The sequence below is a fragment of the Liolophura sinensis genome, chromosome 7 (assembly GCF_032854445.1).
Source record: "Liolophura sinensis isolate JHLJ2023 chromosome 7, CUHK_Ljap_v2, whole genome shotgun sequence".
Taxonomy (NCBI): Eukaryota; Metazoa; Mollusca; class Polyplacophora; order Chitonida; family Chitonidae; genus Liolophura; species Liolophura sinensis.
The window spans coordinates 39,302,234-39,319,931 of record NC_088301.1 but is presented as its reverse complement, the minus strand read 5'-3'; the positions used below and the strand labels follow the sequence as shown (position 1 = coordinate 39,319,931).

Below are 17,698 nucleotides of genomic sequence, written 5' to 3'. Positions count from 1 at the left end.
ATAATTCTCTCTTTATCAGCTTTTTCAGATGCATGCCATATTAAGTGTACGCCATACATGTACGTTAATTCTAGTTTTCAAGTATAATTTATTCCAAAATTACTCTGAGAAATGTTTATAGTTCCCTGAAGGTCAGTTCTATGGAGGAAATGTATTGAATTGAAACTTGATACATAGTTTCACCATGAAGAGTTACAAATTCAAGTTCAGGGCTGGTTACATCCATTTTCAACAAAATTATGGCTGTTTGACAACAGGTATGTCATCTATTAAAGCAAATTTTATGTTAATTTCCCACAGCTGTCATGAAAGTACGGCTCACAGACACAAGCAGGGACAGACTGACATATGTCAAGTGTTCAAAGATTATCCTATAAGATAAATACAAAAATTCAAAAATAAATGTAACTGATAAACAAAATTTTGTCTGACCGAATGGAACTATATAAACAACCAGGCACCAGGACCTGACAGGGTATAAAGGTAATTGTCTAGCCAGAACTCTAAGCTCACAGTTGAGCCTCTAGAGACCAGTGAAAAACTCCTTCACAGTGAAATCAGTCCATGTGCCTTGAGGCATGACAGGGAAGCATGTTCTTTTGTTGACAAACATACGTATATATACAGGGAATAGCCACTGAAGAAATCTTCCACACCATTAGAGCCGAAATTGTCAGCATTTTCCCTTACATCACACAGAAGCTACATGTATTTATCTCCTCTTTATTTAGCCAGCATACCACAAATCCCTGCCTTTTCTGAGGCGTCTTGATCGTGAAATCGTTTCTCATCGGCTCCAAGGAGGCCTACATCAAGACAGACTGCTCTGTCAGTTGCTGATCCCCACAACAGGCCACCAGCTGATCTCTGCCAGATTTCTTCTCAAATATTTAACGGACGTGTGACATCGTGCAACTGACAATATTTGCCCAGGTATTTGCCTAATGTCTACAGATTTACAGCGGTGGTAAAGAGGGACAATTGAGGGGAAGTACACATGACTAAACACTGGAAGCATGGTCCTCCTTCCACAATTTCTGCTATACATTATAAAATGCAAGCATTCACACTAACAAAGCAAACACACAGTAGTTCTCAATTAAAAATCCTCAATCATGCCTCAGCCTCGTAAATTCCTGTGCAAATTCCCTGTCTTCTGAGACTTTAAAATGCATGTCAAGTCTCTCTATTCAGTAATTCATGATGATAAATGTCATCATATTTCCTATCATGTCAAATTACTTATACACAGTCTTAGTGTTATTTGCATTTACAAATATCACATACCCTAATTCTTCAACCCAGTTTCCTCCCACCATAATGCTGGCCGCCGTCGTGTAAGTGAAATATTCTTGAGTACGGTGTAAGACACCAATCAAATAAATAAATACATAAAACTAATTTTTCAACATTTTCAAATGCCTCTTGAACCCAAATTTTGAAACATTTTGAGAGAACTATGGGGTGTAGAAAAAAATGTGCAAAGTTTTATGAATATTGCAGCTTTAATAACACAAATCATCATTAGCATCATTTTCACAATAATTGTATGCATGATTTCCACTGAAAATAGCACTTATGCAGTTGAAAAGTTTGATGATTTACAGTACTATTTTTGCTCATATAGGTATACATTTCTTAGAAATGCAAGTGAATTTTTTCAGTCCCACGACTAAATCAGTTATAGAACTTTTCAGATTTCAATCCAAAAAACTATATCTGTGGCATATTTCAAATACCATAGCTGTCCTTCCATCCTTGTAGCAAGCCCATTATACTGAATACAGGTTACTTACAAGGAAAAGACTGTGAGGTCTATTAAAGGTACTTTAACATTTGGATCTTCTAACTCAACCCCAATCCGCGCCATTTCCAGGTATTTCAACAGACCACCAGTTGCTTGGACCTGATAACAGCCAAAAACAAGAGTTTAACTCTAATGCTTATCTACATGAAAGAATACATGAAAGGCCATTACATGCATAAATCTTCGGAAATGAACCTGTCCAGACGTCCACACATGCCGGTAACGTTAATGTTAGTCTATACATTATAAGCATTTAAAAGAAATTTATGTTGAATCATAAATGCTATCATCGTAATAATTTGATCAGCCATGACTGCTACATAGCAACTATGCATTTAGGGGAGACCCAGGAATGTTGCAACAGGAGTAAACTGCAACTGTGGCTCTACTTCATGTGACCACATTATAAGGGGCAATTTTCTTAAATGACGCAATCTTGGTTATCTTGGTCTTGGTTATGTCTTAGGACAACCATTCTCTTATTACAGAAGACTATTTAGATCATTACAAAATAAAAATTTGAGTTATTGTATATTTAAAAGTCATCTGAAAAAAACTACTCACACACAAGAAATTTTCATCTAAAAACACAATTCTCCCTGAGTCAAGAGTATCATACAATGTAAATTTTATCCCAGTTTTCTTTAGAAAGTTTTCAAATGTACCATATCCCATGAGACAGGACAAACAGGAACTTTGTACCTTTTAAATTGTAATTTCAAACACAAATGAAAAAATTAGACTAATGTGACACAATAACATACAAAACATACATTACTCAAATCAGCTGTGGTTCAGTTTCATGGTTCAGTGGCCACAAATGTTTAGATTAGTTCGTTTCTGCCAATTCATCACAAACACACACTTGTCAAAACATACTCCCTTCTGCCCTTGAAGGTGGAGCAACTGTCAGCAATCCCTAATCTATGCCTGGCAATGACAGCCAGGAAACTGTTATTAACTACTTAATCACCTTCCTTGACATGTCCTAAAACTGTTAATATATAGCTGTAAGAAGTTTCCAGAATAGTATGCACATTATTTTAATAAATATCTGTACTGGGTTTTTTCTTTCATACTGCATGTCCATCAATTATTAGTTTAATATTAAATATATGTGTATAAGTACATGTATTCTCAATGTACATGTATTTGCTCATTCATAAAATACTGGGTGCACAAAATGAACTGCATGAATATGTTTCATGAAAAAGAATAATACTCATCTGATGATTTATGCCTGAATTAGACACCTACTTATATGTGTGAAATAAAATACTACACAGAAAGTTCTAAACTCTGTCGACGATTAGTTTATGAAATCATATACATGTAGATCTACATATGTATACAATGTGAAGCATGCAATACATACAATTTCTGTTCAATTCATGAGATAATACCCCTGAAACGAAGACAGAAATCTGACCTACCATGCAAATGTTATCAAAAGATACAAGTGATGACAAATGAAGTAATCTCTCAGACTCCTTCATGTTTTCAGGCATTGAGGGTAATTTCAAACCCATGATCCTTCCCTTGCAAATTTCTAAAGCTGCAAGATGAAAAGAAGTTGCTTTTGTAACTGAAACAAAGTGTAAGTTATTCATAAAGACAATACAATCTAACAATCACTTCTTCCATTTTCCTACATACATGTTTTATTATGAAATATTTGTCACAACATTGATACCTTACTATCCGAGCTTAGATTTGAACCCTCAATTAAAATGAATCAAATTAATGAATTCCATAACTTTCATGGAAGAATAAAAACTTGCATGAAGTAGATTACAACATAGTTGCTAAATAAGAACTTCAATCCAAAGACAAACTTCTAAATACTTTTCCTTCTTATGACATAATATCAGCTCCCTACCAACAATATGCTTGCATAACTTTTATCTGTACAAACACATTAGATGATCACTTCCTGTCCTCAAATTTCAGACTAATAATAAAATCTTGTTACACATGCACTCAGTGAAACATTATTAACCACTAGAGGGCATGTAGAGTACAAAAATACACCAATATTTGTACTTAGATCTACAAGCACACAGGTATTAAGCAATGTCTCATATCTTTAAGTAATGACATGTATACTACTCTTACATAATTCAAGTTGAATCTCCAAATTAACACATGAATAATAGTTTTATTTATAGTACATCAGGACATTTATGTTCATATATTAACAGCCTTATTTAATGATATCTGTTTGTTGGACCATGTGATAGCCCATGATTTACATTATATACACATATATGCATGTTCAAGTGGCCTTAATTTAACAACAATCCCTTTGACCTAGGGTAAAAATATATTTACTTGCAAAGTGTATTAAACAAGACAGCTGGATGTTAACTATATAAAAATATATGCAAGTTATCTCTAACAGCTTCAATCACAACATAAACACTACAAGTGATGCTCACAAATATTTTGATAACCTGTCATAACGCACCTCTACCAACTGTCACATCATGTCTGCCTAAACGGTCAACAAACTCGAGAAGGGACGTAAGCTAACTAAAACTAACCATAAAGACAAAACAGATCACCATCCTGTAAGCTGATAAAACCTAAGTTTAATCCTAAGCCAAGATATTTAAAAAAAAACAAAAACATTCCACCTGAACTTAAACAGAATCATTAACTATAGATTAGGTATATACACTGTATAATGTATCTTGGAAATTGCAGGACACCAGTAACAATGTATTGGTTTTCTTTCATGGAGTCCTGACCCAATGTGTTGCCATGTAATTCCCACTGGTTTGTGGTCAACATATTCAAGTTCAATGTTTTCCAGGATGATACCAATGTCATGGTATATTTACATTATGCTTCCCCCAAACGCCAGATGCTTCATCCATTCATAGCCTACTGACACCAAGCCAATCAGTCCTATACCCTGATATTGGGTGCCTCCTCTGTGAAGTTTGTAGACTGCCAATTTTGAAGCCTTAGGAATGATTTCCAACGTTGAGATATAGAGTGTATTTACATTATATATACCCCAAACACCAGGTGCTCCACCCATTCATAGCCTACTGACAACAAGCCTACCAGTCCCTGGCCTATACCATGATACTGGGTGCCTCGTTGGTGAAGAACATAGATGTGCATCATGTGACTAAACAAAAATGTTAGACAAATTTTGTGAAAATTAATTTACTGATGACTGTTTTGGAGGTACATATGATACTGTTTTTCTTCAGGAACCGAATGTTTCAAGACCACAAAAAACATTCATTCATCTACCATAAAGAGTTTTTTGTAAAACTTTAACATGGTCAATTTAAAATAAATGTGTCATCAAAAATACATGTAGTTGCCCATCATTTTTAACAAGCCACAGGACACAGCAGGACTTCTAGTTAAAAAAGTTCAAACTCTATGTTGAGCTATTGATAATCGCTGATTACTAATAGCCTTACCTTTTTTAAAATTAGGACACTGAGAAATTTAAGATGACTAAGAATTTTCAATGTGTTATATGTCTACTTTCTACCACATTTATTTTTAAGATCCTAATTTTCAGTATCATTAGGAAGATGGCTACCCCTGGCATGTAGGTGAATCATCAATCAATTACAAGCATGTAATTTGCCTGCCTGTAGGTATACCCATTTCTTTTCTCTCACAATCATGCGTCAGTTTTCAAAATGAATTTTCATTCTGAGATGATTCTTGCGCGCATAAAAGTGGGTATACTTACAAAAGTCGAGACTAGGCAAAATCTGGATAACATCGCCAGAAGACGTCTGGTCACCAAGCAGTATCTCTGACACTACAAAATACATAACCAACTTTCACATCAGTATCAAATATCAAGTTATCTGCCAAACAGAAAGTTTGTGATTTGTGATTTATTTATTTAACTGGTGTCTCACAATTTACCCAAGAATATTTTATAGAAATACTAACATGACTGTCTGCCATTAGCATCATGGCTGAGCCAATGTACCTCACCAGACAAAAAGACCACACCCCAGGAAACAGGAGATGCATTTGAACATTCAACATCATGACTAGTGAAGTGCTATAGTGGCAGAACTGAGCCTCTATAACCCGGCAATGCACAATATAAAATATATTTATCTACTCAAGTATATTAAGCTTTAAAAAATGAATAGGTTGATTTTTACCAAAGAAGCAGCATATGGTAACTGTTCTACTGAACAATCACTTATTAACCCTGCTATGTGCGATTGAAGTCAAACTGGCAATGTCACCATTTAAAAAACACACCAGTTGTCCTCATAACATATAGCACACAGCATTCTCATGTACATGTATGAACTGTAGTAGTATTTATCCATACTGACCACTATAGAGTATATAGGAACCACAAGTCAACACTTGGCACATTGCCAAGAAAAAAACTGTCTATAACTTACTGCCCTAGAGAATTGGCAGTTGGCCAATAATTTTAGCTAACTGAGTCTTGGTTATTGTACTTCAGATACCCAGACTTTGCCTAGGCTTATTCATATCAGTGTTTGTTAAGTAAATTTTCCTGTACAATATCTGAACAGTGCATTACAGGTATAATCAGTTATATTCCTGAAGTATTCCTGATGTACCAAGAATTAAATTGTCTTATCCTGAGGACTAACTCTGTGACATCAATTACTGAACTGACAAGTCTCATCTGAGAATACTTAGAATGATAAAAATGAGCCTTACAATACCTGTTAACTGGAGATCTTTTCTGAATCTGTTATCCTGTCTTGCACTAATCACAATACAAGTGGGCTCAACCTGCTCCAAAACTGAACCATGGATAGAGATTATTCACTTGTACATGTAGCACAAATGCCATGGCTAGTCAATTAATGAATTAATGGTGAATGTTTAGTTACACACATATAGATTGATCATACATTTTCAAGTGTATAAATTACATGCATATTGCAGGCTGATAAATTATACTTTTAGTTAAGCCTTGAACAACAGTATGTTACCACTAGGTGAGGGAGCAGGGGAAACTGTGGTGGCAGAGCCACAACCCCGACCCATCCGATCTCTCTAAAATTAGAGTGGGAAACTTAACCCCTCTCCACTGAAGTAGTGATTTCTTTTTTTTTTTTTTTGTCTTTTAACAGAGCAAATTTTAACATTAGAAGAGCAGTTTGTCCTGGTTTCCTATCATAATTTTACTATTCAAAAACCCAGAGCTTTTGCTTACTTGCGAGTGATACTAAGGTACTAAATCATATACCTCACCCCCTCCAACTTTTCCTCTGAAGCAAACAATATGACGTGTTTTATTTTAATGGGGAGAGAGGGGTCAACAGAATTAAATTATAGCGTCATTTAATTAACTATGTAAAACAGAAATGTTGAAAAATTCAGTTGGGTACTTATTCCAAAGTAGACTTCTCACCTCGGCGAAGTGTGTTGAACTCTGTGGATTCTTCACAGTCATGCAACATGCATATCACTGAGTCTTCAATGTCATAATAAGCAGCACCCAAGTTGCCATGTTGCCACACCACAGACAAAAAAACCTAAAAGAAGATGATGATTAAAGTTTTGAGAACTACAAAATACATGGCAAAATCATGTACTGTTTAATAAAAGACGAAAGGCAAGACCATCACTTCTGGGTTTTAATTCTACTTCAACCTAATAAAAGATACAGGGAAGAGCAAAAATGTAAAACTAAAGAAATGTGTGTGTTGGCACCGAGAACTCTACATACACCATATTCAACACAAAGATATCACTCTCAGAGTAATGAATTGTCTTGGCATATATTCTCCACATTCTGCTTCCATTATCCTGTGCAACACAACCTACTGTATCACAAATATTAAACAATAGACTGGCTTTATTTACCAAATTGTCTAATTGTACAAAAAGAACCATGTTTTTAAATGTAGGCTTTATACATTGTAAGACGATGATGGAAATAACTTGCTGATGGTCTGTGGACTGGAATTGATTTCACAAATAGTTTGAGTCTTTATCTTAAGCTTCCTTTCTCATATATTTACAAACAAAACTCAGAACACAACATATTGCAACATTGCTACAGCTGTGCCAAAAGATAATCTGTAAAACTATATATTTTTCTAGTAGAAGGTGATGGAAGACAAAGGTGCGTAAGTTGTCTTAAGGAAGTTTCCCAGCAAACAGAGAGCAGAATTTTTTCTCTACAGCAGTAAACACTTATTATCAATCACCTGTCTATCTGTGCTGCTTGTCTCCTCATCCGACCAGGCAGAACATGCGCGGCGGAATGTAGTCACATGGTCAGCAAACAAGTCGGAGGGGTCAGTAGTGTCATCACCACTGTTGCCAGCACTGGTCGAAGTGGTCACACATCCTGTGGAATATGGAATGCTTGTCGAGGACGAAGAGTTGCCTGCCATTCTCTTGGCTGCTTCTTTATCACAGGCAAACCTCCAATCCTGAAACAAACAACAGGCTGTTTATTACATCCGCTCTGTCTTTACAGGTGATACAATACACCTGTCGGTAAAACTGCTGTCGCAGCAATCTTGACCAACACAAGCCATATCTCAGCAAGTACATTTCATGTAATAATACATCAAGTACTTTCTATGGGTCCCAGAACACCATGATCTGGAGTTAAGATTATGCTTACCTGGAACAGACTGGATTAGAGTTTGTATGTTAAGTGTTGTGCAGACTGGCACCTATGAACTATCTGTAGTGGGACAATGACGTCAGTACAATGTCCATTTCTATAATTTTTATAAGATATAATTATGTTGCCATTTTTGAAATATGAATGGAATCAAAAAAAGTGTAATTGATTCCAGTATGGCTAAACATGCAAATCTCAAGATGTTTGGTCATTCAATAGTTCAAAATAATAAAAAGCTCAGAATAAAAATGATGATCTTATATTGAGCCAAATCTCAAAAAGATTACTCTGTACAATGCTAAAAGAAATTTCATAATTTCAAACACAGATTATTGTTTGTTGTATTTTATCCAGTTTAATGCTGTTTTGCAAGACTATAAGTTGAATCCAATGATTTATTCATATTGGATGAGGTCATTACTCCGAAAAGCTCAAAATATCAAATATTTTGAACCCTGCATACACTCTAAATACAAAATTTTATTGGTTTCCTGTTTTACAATAAATTTACCAGTTGATAAGAATGTATAAATGTATGCTAGCGGCTTTAGGTTGTACTTAACATTGACGATATGATGAGGAGGAATCATTAGGTGTGTGTGTATACATACAGTATGTAGTGTGCCTTCTTGTGGTATGTCGAACCCTTACTGCCAAAGTGCTGCCACATCAAGTCATGTTATACTGACACTGGGCCAACCAGTCTTGTTTCTTTGCTCCTCAGTGCTAATCTCCTGCAAGCCAGCAACAAGTACATGTACCATAACAAATCTTTGGTATAACCCGACCCAGGTTTGATCCTAGGTCTTCCGACTTTGACCTGGATGCTCTAACCATAAGCCAAGGACGCCTCAGAGATCACCATTTGATAAGACAATGTAGCAGTATTATTAATACACTTAATTTGTTATCAACTGGATACAATATGTACATTCTTTGCAAAAACTGTAGGTAGATTCCTTGAAAATGTTCAACCTTTACAGATCAATTTGGAAGTTTTCCCAGACCTTGTGACTGATAAACTGCATGAGTCAGTTTGTTACATACATGTATTATATTTTTATATGTATAATAGAGAGAAAAACTATGCCAGCACTTGTTGACTTTGGCATGATATAACCACATGCATTAGTGACCAAGATATATTTTCCTGTTTAAAGCTCAGTTGAAACAAGAACACCATTCGTCCACTTCACTTAATACCATTCAAAATGTGATGACTTAAATTTCTGTTGGTGTTTTACTAAGATAATTTTTCAAAATTGCATCTTCTCAAAACAAGGCCTCACCTGTAATTGTCATAATCTAATTCTATAATTGTAGATTTATCCCTTATCACTTTGTCATAATGTGTAATGTATTTTTAGATTCCAATTTGACAAACATGTAAAGGTCATAAAATATTACTTTTTGTATTGAAACTTTTATTTTGCCAGTAAGATGTCTCCAAACCATTGAAGCAAACCCCTTAAAACCTTCCTCTGATCAATAAAACTCTCAATATGAAAAACAATGTCGAACTTTGTCATGGACTAAATCTGATGTCAAATAAACTATATGAAAATTTCGTCATTTAGTCTCAAGATTATAAGGATGCTTTCAACTAATTCAATAAACTGAACCAGCCAAGCAAATTAAACTGCGAAGCAAAACTGATTCAAACTTTGTACAATGTGTTTTGTCAACAATATGCATAGATTGATCTATTATGATAAAGCAAATAAAATTTGGGTGTCTAAGGTTTCGTTTTTTTTTCTTTTCCTTCTGGCAAATGTTGAATTTATAAATTCATGAACATGTAAATCATATTGCACAAGTTCTGCTAAATATGTTTACAACTTCTTTTCTGACTGTATATCCCTCTTTGACAACTTTATAACTTCACTGGAAGTGTCACCACTATGATGTACTTTGGATCTTATTTACAGTTTTTATGATATGGTACTGTAAGTACATGTATATGTAGGATGTGTACTAAATTAGCCATGAAACCATCTGTCATGTTATGCCCTACATACTCAACAAACAAAAGTGTCAGGCCACTGGTATTGTGAAATAACACTGAACTGGAGTTCGGGCTAGGCCACCAATGTTATATATATCTCATAAGGAGTATCCCGTGATGTGGTGACTCATCCCAACACTGACTCACCCACCACCATGTATATATATACCAGTGTAGACAAACAACCAGTAACAGCTATTTATAGTAGCTGGAAATTCCCCTACCCTGAAAGACAGTCAGACCACGACAGCATATCTGTACTCAAGCCTGCAAGCCACGATCGATACAAACAGTCTGCCACTACGCAGTTTCTACCCATTCTATTGATTATTCTGCTAAACAATGCAGAACTGCTATAATATCACGTTCTGCACTGATGGAATCTAGCAAATTTATGTCTACATTCTACACTGGAAAAGAAAAAAGCTAGACCTATCTAGAACTGTACATTTTCATACTATCTGGTCGAATATGAGCACATAATACTCCAAGTTATTATGTAAGGAACAGTTCAACAATATATAATGTCAGGCATTTTTCCCTATTTGCTTTATGCATATATCTGATTCATGTTTATTGTGCTCATAGTCAAGAATATTTCACTTACGACAGCCGTCAGCTTTATCGGTAGAGGAAACTGGACAAAAAGTCAAGTTACTCTGAATTCACATGACACACTCATAAAGTCATTCTAAGAGCAATATCAAGTCCTTGTAATAAAACAGGAATGAATTAACATGCCCAAGTTTTTTTACTGATGTCTAGTTGTAAACTCATTAATGGTTCATTGCAATAACATGTTATTTACCGCCTGCATGTAGTCGACAAACTATTAATGTACATAACTTAATACAAGATCTGACTGCAAACGTGGAAGATTCCAGATCACAGAAAATTCCACTTGAATCAAATTTTCAATTTAAAACAAATACCAGCATTGCTGCATTAATTTCGGTGAACATCTGGTTATCTTTTAAATAAGTCATTTGTTCAGATATCTGACAATGGAAGTTGAAATATGTAATGTACAGTTTAGTTAATACATGGGGTAATTGCCTACGGCAAGGTTTTAAAATTTTTATCTTGATCAGTGCATATATAATCCTGTCAAGTTCAAATTTTGGACTTATTAACTTCTAACTGAACATTATGCCACTTGTGCAACACTGAACAGATTTGCTTCAACTCAGTTCCATTAATAAAAACTAAATGATGCTATTGATTTTTTGCCCGTATCTTCCTATGTTGTCAAAGTGACCCTTGTTAAGTGTGTTTAAACCACTTGGCATTAGAGAAGTATTACTCAAGGCAGATCTACCAAAACTGACACATATGTAGCCCTACCCCTTTACCACATGTTGTTGGCGGCCAATGTTGCTAACAGGCCCACGTGGCCAATGCAATGATCAACATACTTCAAAAAACATCAACTAAGATTTACATATTCTTCTAATTGTCTTCTAAAGTTATGCAGCCTTAAATTATTGCATGAAAAAAAAAAGGTTTAGACAACATCTGTGTTCTACATGGTAATTTGCACATTCTAAAATATACATGCACTAATTTCTTCCAACAGAGCACACACACAATTTTTGCTGTCTTCTAAAATTAAAATTTGGATTTCATCTCACTGGGTGATTAAGTCTCCTTTATAGCATCCTCATACATACAATTAACTCTAATATTACATGGAAGAAACATTCTAGACCCTTCGACTAGTGATAACTATAAAAGGCTATTTCACAGGCTATTTCACTTTTAGGTGTATCATCCTATTCATTAGAATTTTAGGCTTTTTACTAGATTTTAGACTTGTAGGTCTTTATTAGGTCTTTATGTCATTTAAAAGACATTTATGGTTCTTTCAGTGCTTTGCATATTTCTTTTTTTAGCTTAACGATAACTGTTAATTTATGAAAAAATAAGTCTAACCGTCTAAATAAATATGAAATAAGGAGTGGAGTGAGTCAAGTTAATTTATCATATCATCTACATAATTATTAATAACAAATTTGATCTTACAAATTGCGAACTATCTTCTCTCTCTTAAGAAATACACGTATCTGATACTTCTCCATCACGTACAAAACTATGAATATTATAGTCGCTCGATTCATTATATAGGTTTACCCTCTACCTTTGTTTTCCGGAGTGTTTTTTTTTTTTTTTTTTTGGAAAACGTGCGCAAGGCCTCGTTGTACCACACGATTTTAAAACACAAAATGATAGAGCTAAAATTAACAGTGGTAACTACATCCCTCTAATATCACAAGAAAAGCTGTTGGTCCAAAAATGTGTTGTCATTCTGCGAACTGTCAAATTTAAACTCGACCTACTTCGGGTGGCGGTTACTTCGGTGAGAGAAAAATAAGGTCGCAAATCTGAGTCGGTGTTTCCGCCACATTCACAAAATTATCAGTTACGTGTGAAAGTGATCGTTTATAAACTTCAACAACTTCAATGCAACAATAGCTAACGAGCACCGTCAACTCTTTTGAGAGAACATTTTCATCAAATATTGTGTCAAAAGTAACCACAAACTGAAGAGAACCTCAAGTCCTATGCTCGGGTACGGCCATGGTAAGGTCACACAGTGCTCCCGCGCTACTACAGGGGATTCCCTTTTACCATATATGGAAACACAAACACGTAGAACGTCTACGTCACTGGCCATGTGTGTGAGTGTTTTTTTTTTTTAGCATGCACATTTTAGCGGGAAGTCCTACGTTACTATAACGACTAGACAAGGGTCAGAGGTTACAAATATCACGTGACTACGTGATGTCATGACCATCCAATGAAAACTGTTCTAGGTGATGTAATGCTATTTTTAGAAATGTGACTCATCTGGATATATACGGGGAGGAAAATAACGACGATTTCAGACCACGTTTCACATCCAAGCCGTTTGGCAGCAAAATTAGCGTCCGCAAGTGATTCAGACCTGAAGGAAAGTCCTTTACCTGACGTGTAAAAAAAGTGCCTGAAGACTTTAAGGTGATCGTGACAGTGTTCTACCACAGCTGAGTCACTTTACCCGAAGTGAGAAGAAGGAAAATGGATACGACGTTTTACCACGATGAGCTGGGTGTCACACCCGAACAGCCAGAAGCCGTCAAACGACTGAAGAAAAGTATGACATTAGACTTCAACTCGGGAGGATCGAAACCACACAAGTTCACCAATTTATTGCAGTCTCCAGATCTGAATTTACTGAAGTTGGCCTCTCCTGAGTTGGAACGGATGATTATCGCCGCAAACGGTATGGTTACAACAACACCAACACCAACTCAATTTTTGTGTCCAAAATACGTGACAGATGAACAAGAAGCATATGCCCGAGGGTTTGTTGACGCTCTGAACGAGCTTCACAAAAATGAATCTCCGCAGGGTGCGGACGGAGCACCACACCCTCTGATCCCAACGTCCAACGTCTCTCAGTTTTCAGTGTCCCCCAATACCACGGGAACTCAAACTTTGTCAACGACCACAACTTTACCGGGCAGCATTTTACACAAGACAACGTCAGCCTCCCCTCCAATGGGATCACTCTCAGAGCGCCTCCCCCGTCTAAAAGAGGAACCTCAAACCGTCCCTTGTCTGGGTAGCACACCTCCTCTTTCACCTATAGATATGGAAAGCCAAGAGAGAATTAAACTGGAGAGGAAGAGAGCAAGAAATCGAGTAGCAGCCAGAAAGTGTCGCACAAGAAAATTAGAAAGAATTTCCAGGCTGGAGGACAAAGTTAAAGACTTGAAAGACCAGAACTCCGATCTTGCTCAAACTGCATCAACGTTAAGAGAACAAGTGTGTAAGTTAAAACAGCAAATTATGGATCATGTGAACAGTGGTTGCCAGGTTATGATGGCTAATAATATCCAGTTTTGAACACTTTTAAGATATTGACTTTAAAGCTATTATTAGAAGAGGCTGGAATTTATTCCTGTGCAGCTGGATGAAATTCAGGGATCTTGTTCGTGTTGATGTGTGCCACTATGTCGATCTCCAGGAGAAATCAAAGACAATTTCAATTGACTATGCCAGTGTTCTGATGCAACTTGAACTGACTGAAAAACTGTTGTATATATGTACATACAATATCATTGAGAGACCATTTGCCATATATCTTTTACTTTTGAGCAATTTTGTATGCTGTTGATCAGCTGATTTCATTTTGTGTCCATACATCTTATGTGACAAGAAGTTTAAGAGAAGGGAAAGCTGTAAGATGAGTTGACAAATTTTCTTAAGTTTGACACTTAAATTCAGTGCTGTTTTTTTTCTTTGTGATGCAAGTTTTGTATATTTTTTGTAAAGATAAACTTACTTGTCCCTGGTGCTTCCATTTTTTAAAATCTTGACACATGTCAGTTCAAGAAGTGTACATATTTTGTATAAAAGTAAAAGTTCATTATTTCTGTACAAAAATGAAGTCATTCAAGATATTTATTACTATTTGATAAAGAATTCAAAAGAAAACATACCATGTAGTTCAAGAGTTTTCCTTCTGTGTTTCATTGTTGTTTAAGCAGTCCTCGCTAATGGAAGAGAGACTTCCAAAAAAATTTCAAAGATTGCTTGATTGCTTTCAGCTGGGAAAGAACTGAGATTGATGTGATCCAAGTGTCTACTCTGCTAAAGAACTGAAAGTTGTCTTTTTCTGTTTTAAATGACTGATATCTACGCAGGTTAATTTGAATTGTCCATTATGTGATGATGCGGCACTGTCCAAGTCATTTATTAATTGGAGTATTCATTTTACCTTCGTATATTTCCGGCATTCTGAGCAGAAATACAAAGTATTATATTGTCAGAACACATGGCAGTTGGCTTCGTATGGTACAGCTCAAGGTAAAGGAAATTCAAAATCTACATTTCGGGTGGTAAACAAATGTGAGAGATAGTGATATTCTTTGCAGTCTAATCTGTATGTATGAAAAGCAAAGAGGACAAAATGATGGACTAACCTGGATTGTGAATTTGGTGCAAAACCACTTCCAATTTGATGGAATTGCAATCGCTATCATTGCTATTAATGTTCATCAAGTAAGCCAGACCACAGCATCGGGCTACTGTCCCAAGAGTTGGTGTATAGTGGCATTGACAAAGGACTCGTAAAATTTGTCATAAAGTTGAATGTTGTATTCTTGTGAAAGTTGATTTATATATATGTCCATATTTGATAATCCCAACATGGCCACAACACGTCTGAGTAAGATAAAGGATGCAGAGGGTTAATTGACATGGGAGATCGACTAAAGTGGGGACATTTTTGTAATGGGAAGGAAACCAAAAGTATCTTTTCTTAAATTTGCTGTGTAGCAGTAAGAATAATTTCATCCAGAGAAGAAATTTTGTCCCATGTTATATCAGCATCTTTTCCTCCAGTCTAAGAAAAAGTAGGGACATACCTTGGATATAGTTTGACGGGGTTCATGGGAGGTGCCTATTTGGGGTAGAGAGTAAGGGTTTAATAAACATAAAATAAGCTGACTGGTGTAAAATCTCTAGTTAAACTGTTCCATTTTTTCTAACTGACCATGAAACATACTAGTTGGGTTGGTCTAGTTCTTTTGATCTGGACAAGTCTAAGCTAGGAGAAAGAATACTTCAACACTACTTCTGTCCTGTGTCCTGTGTTTCCCCTGCATTTGGTGTTATGTGCTATTTTAGTACACTTTGGTAGACTGAAGGCAAGGATGCACTAAGTGACATGCAGGCTTGGTGTAGCTGTGTATAGAGAGGTCAATAATTGACAGCCAGCCTTTTGTCCAGTCGATTCCGTCTGTTCGATATTTGGCCTTCTGTCGAGCATATCCAAAATTAATCTGACGCTGTGGATAGAGAGCCGAGCCCCCAAGCCACACTCCCCCACCCCTATATTATGACCCTAACATATATAGCTTGCTTTGTGTATTATTGGATACAGGGTGTTTACAATCGCTATATTTCATGTCTATTTTTAGACTCTCAGTAATGGATTGGAGAAAGGAGAGGAAAGGATATGAACCCCATAAATGAAATAATTGAAAAATCAACCATACCAACAACGTTTGCATCTTATACAAAGAAAAGAAAGAATAATTCTGAACTTAAAAACGTTCACAAACATATATCGTTTTGCTATGCAAAGTGATACACCCATCCAAACCATATTTCCCTTGCCCCCCATCTTCCAGTAACTCTAGGACAGTGTCACTAACTGTCAGAATATCATATTTCACATAAGTGGATTGATTGTATCTCCGACCATATAATGTCACTTAGGTCTTAGTATAGTTGAGTGAGATCCATCAACGTATTTAACGGTCATTTCATGCAGCAGAATAACTCAAATCTGGTAGATCATTGGTAATTTTATGCATGTACTTCAGTCTATGCAAACCGTTTGGAGAAAATATATATTCTCTGCATCCATAGACGTATAAGACATTGTTGGATAAACCGAATTTCGCCAAAAAAAGACCATTTAACTAGGTAACTAGGCTATACTTATAGGCCTTTTATACCGAGTGGATTCACTTTCATTTCCTTTTAGTTTACAAAAATTCTGTGTTGTGAATTTTATTTTGAGTCATTCGGTCTCACTTAATTTCTGTATATATTGACCCATTTTTGTTAAACCGTAGCCAGTAAGTTATAATTAATGCTTTCCCCATTTTGTCAACATGGCAGAGATCGGAATAGTCTATTTTCAGTCCTGCAGAATATAACTATTAGGCAAACATATTAAGGTTTGCAACTGCATATATTGATTAACGTACACGTTTCATTATTGGCAAAATATGCTCTCCTGATCCATCTCATGATGGCCACGTTGTCCCACACGAATTCCGATGGAAATAACCCCCGATGGTATAGCTTTTGGTTTCGGTTGTGAGTGTGGAATAGCATGTGCTTGCAGGTGGCGTGATGCGTTGACAGGCATACACAGTAAACATCTCAGGTTGAGTTTGTGGTGCCTTTTCCACTTATGCAATAATGATTTTACTTATGACTGATGCGAGCAAGTAAAGGGTACATGGAGGTACAATGATGAAAAAAAAAAACAAAACATGCATGGATCTAGAGGGAACTTCCTGGCAGTATATGCATGCAGTCGTCTTATCAAACAAGGTTATACCAAATGGTCAACGGTTTTACACGCATATATAGATAAGTATCTTACAGAAAAAGTGTCTGCTATTATAAATTTTTCAGATTGTTGATACTGAAACTGACAAGGAACTATATCAATAAAACAATATATATGGCCTGCATA

The 17,698-nt window shown here is 36.0% G+C and overlaps 3 protein-coding genes across 3 annotated transcripts in view; 1 reads left to right on the top strand and 2 right to left on the bottom strand.

Moving 5' to 3' along the window:
* Positions 1–1,906, bottom strand: part of LOC135471420 (mutS protein homolog 5-like) — a 20,475-nt gene extending 18,569 nt beyond the window's left edge. Inside the window, exon 1 of the mRNA XM_064750651.1 lies at positions 1,797–1,906. The gene's annotated coding sequence lies outside the window, so the exon portion shown is untranslated. The remainder of the gene's footprint in view (positions 1–1,796) is intronic.
* Positions 7–12,585, bottom strand: LOC135471422 (mutS protein homolog 5-like). Its single transcript, XM_064750653.1, has 6 exons — positions 8,005–12,585; positions 7,203–7,326; positions 6,508–6,588; positions 5,532–5,603; positions 3,241–3,362; positions 7–1,906 (listed from the first exon to the last, which is right to left on the bottom strand). The coding sequence occupies exons 1-6, from the start codon at positions 8,191–8,193 to the stop codon at positions 1,793–1,795; spliced, it is 702 nt and encodes a 233-aa protein (XP_064606723.1). The 5' UTR covers positions 8,194–12,585; the 3' UTR covers positions 7–1,792.
* Positions 12,586–13,314: 729 nt separating this feature from the next.
* Positions 13,315–14,918, top strand: LOC135470645 (transcription factor Jun-like). The gene has a single exon (XM_064749679.1). The coding sequence runs from the start codon at positions 13,495–13,497 to the stop codon at positions 14,323–14,325; it is 831 nt and encodes a 276-aa protein (XP_064605749.1). The 5' UTR covers positions 13,315–13,494; the 3' UTR covers positions 14,326–14,918.
* Positions 14,919–17,698: the final 2,780 nt, after the last annotated feature.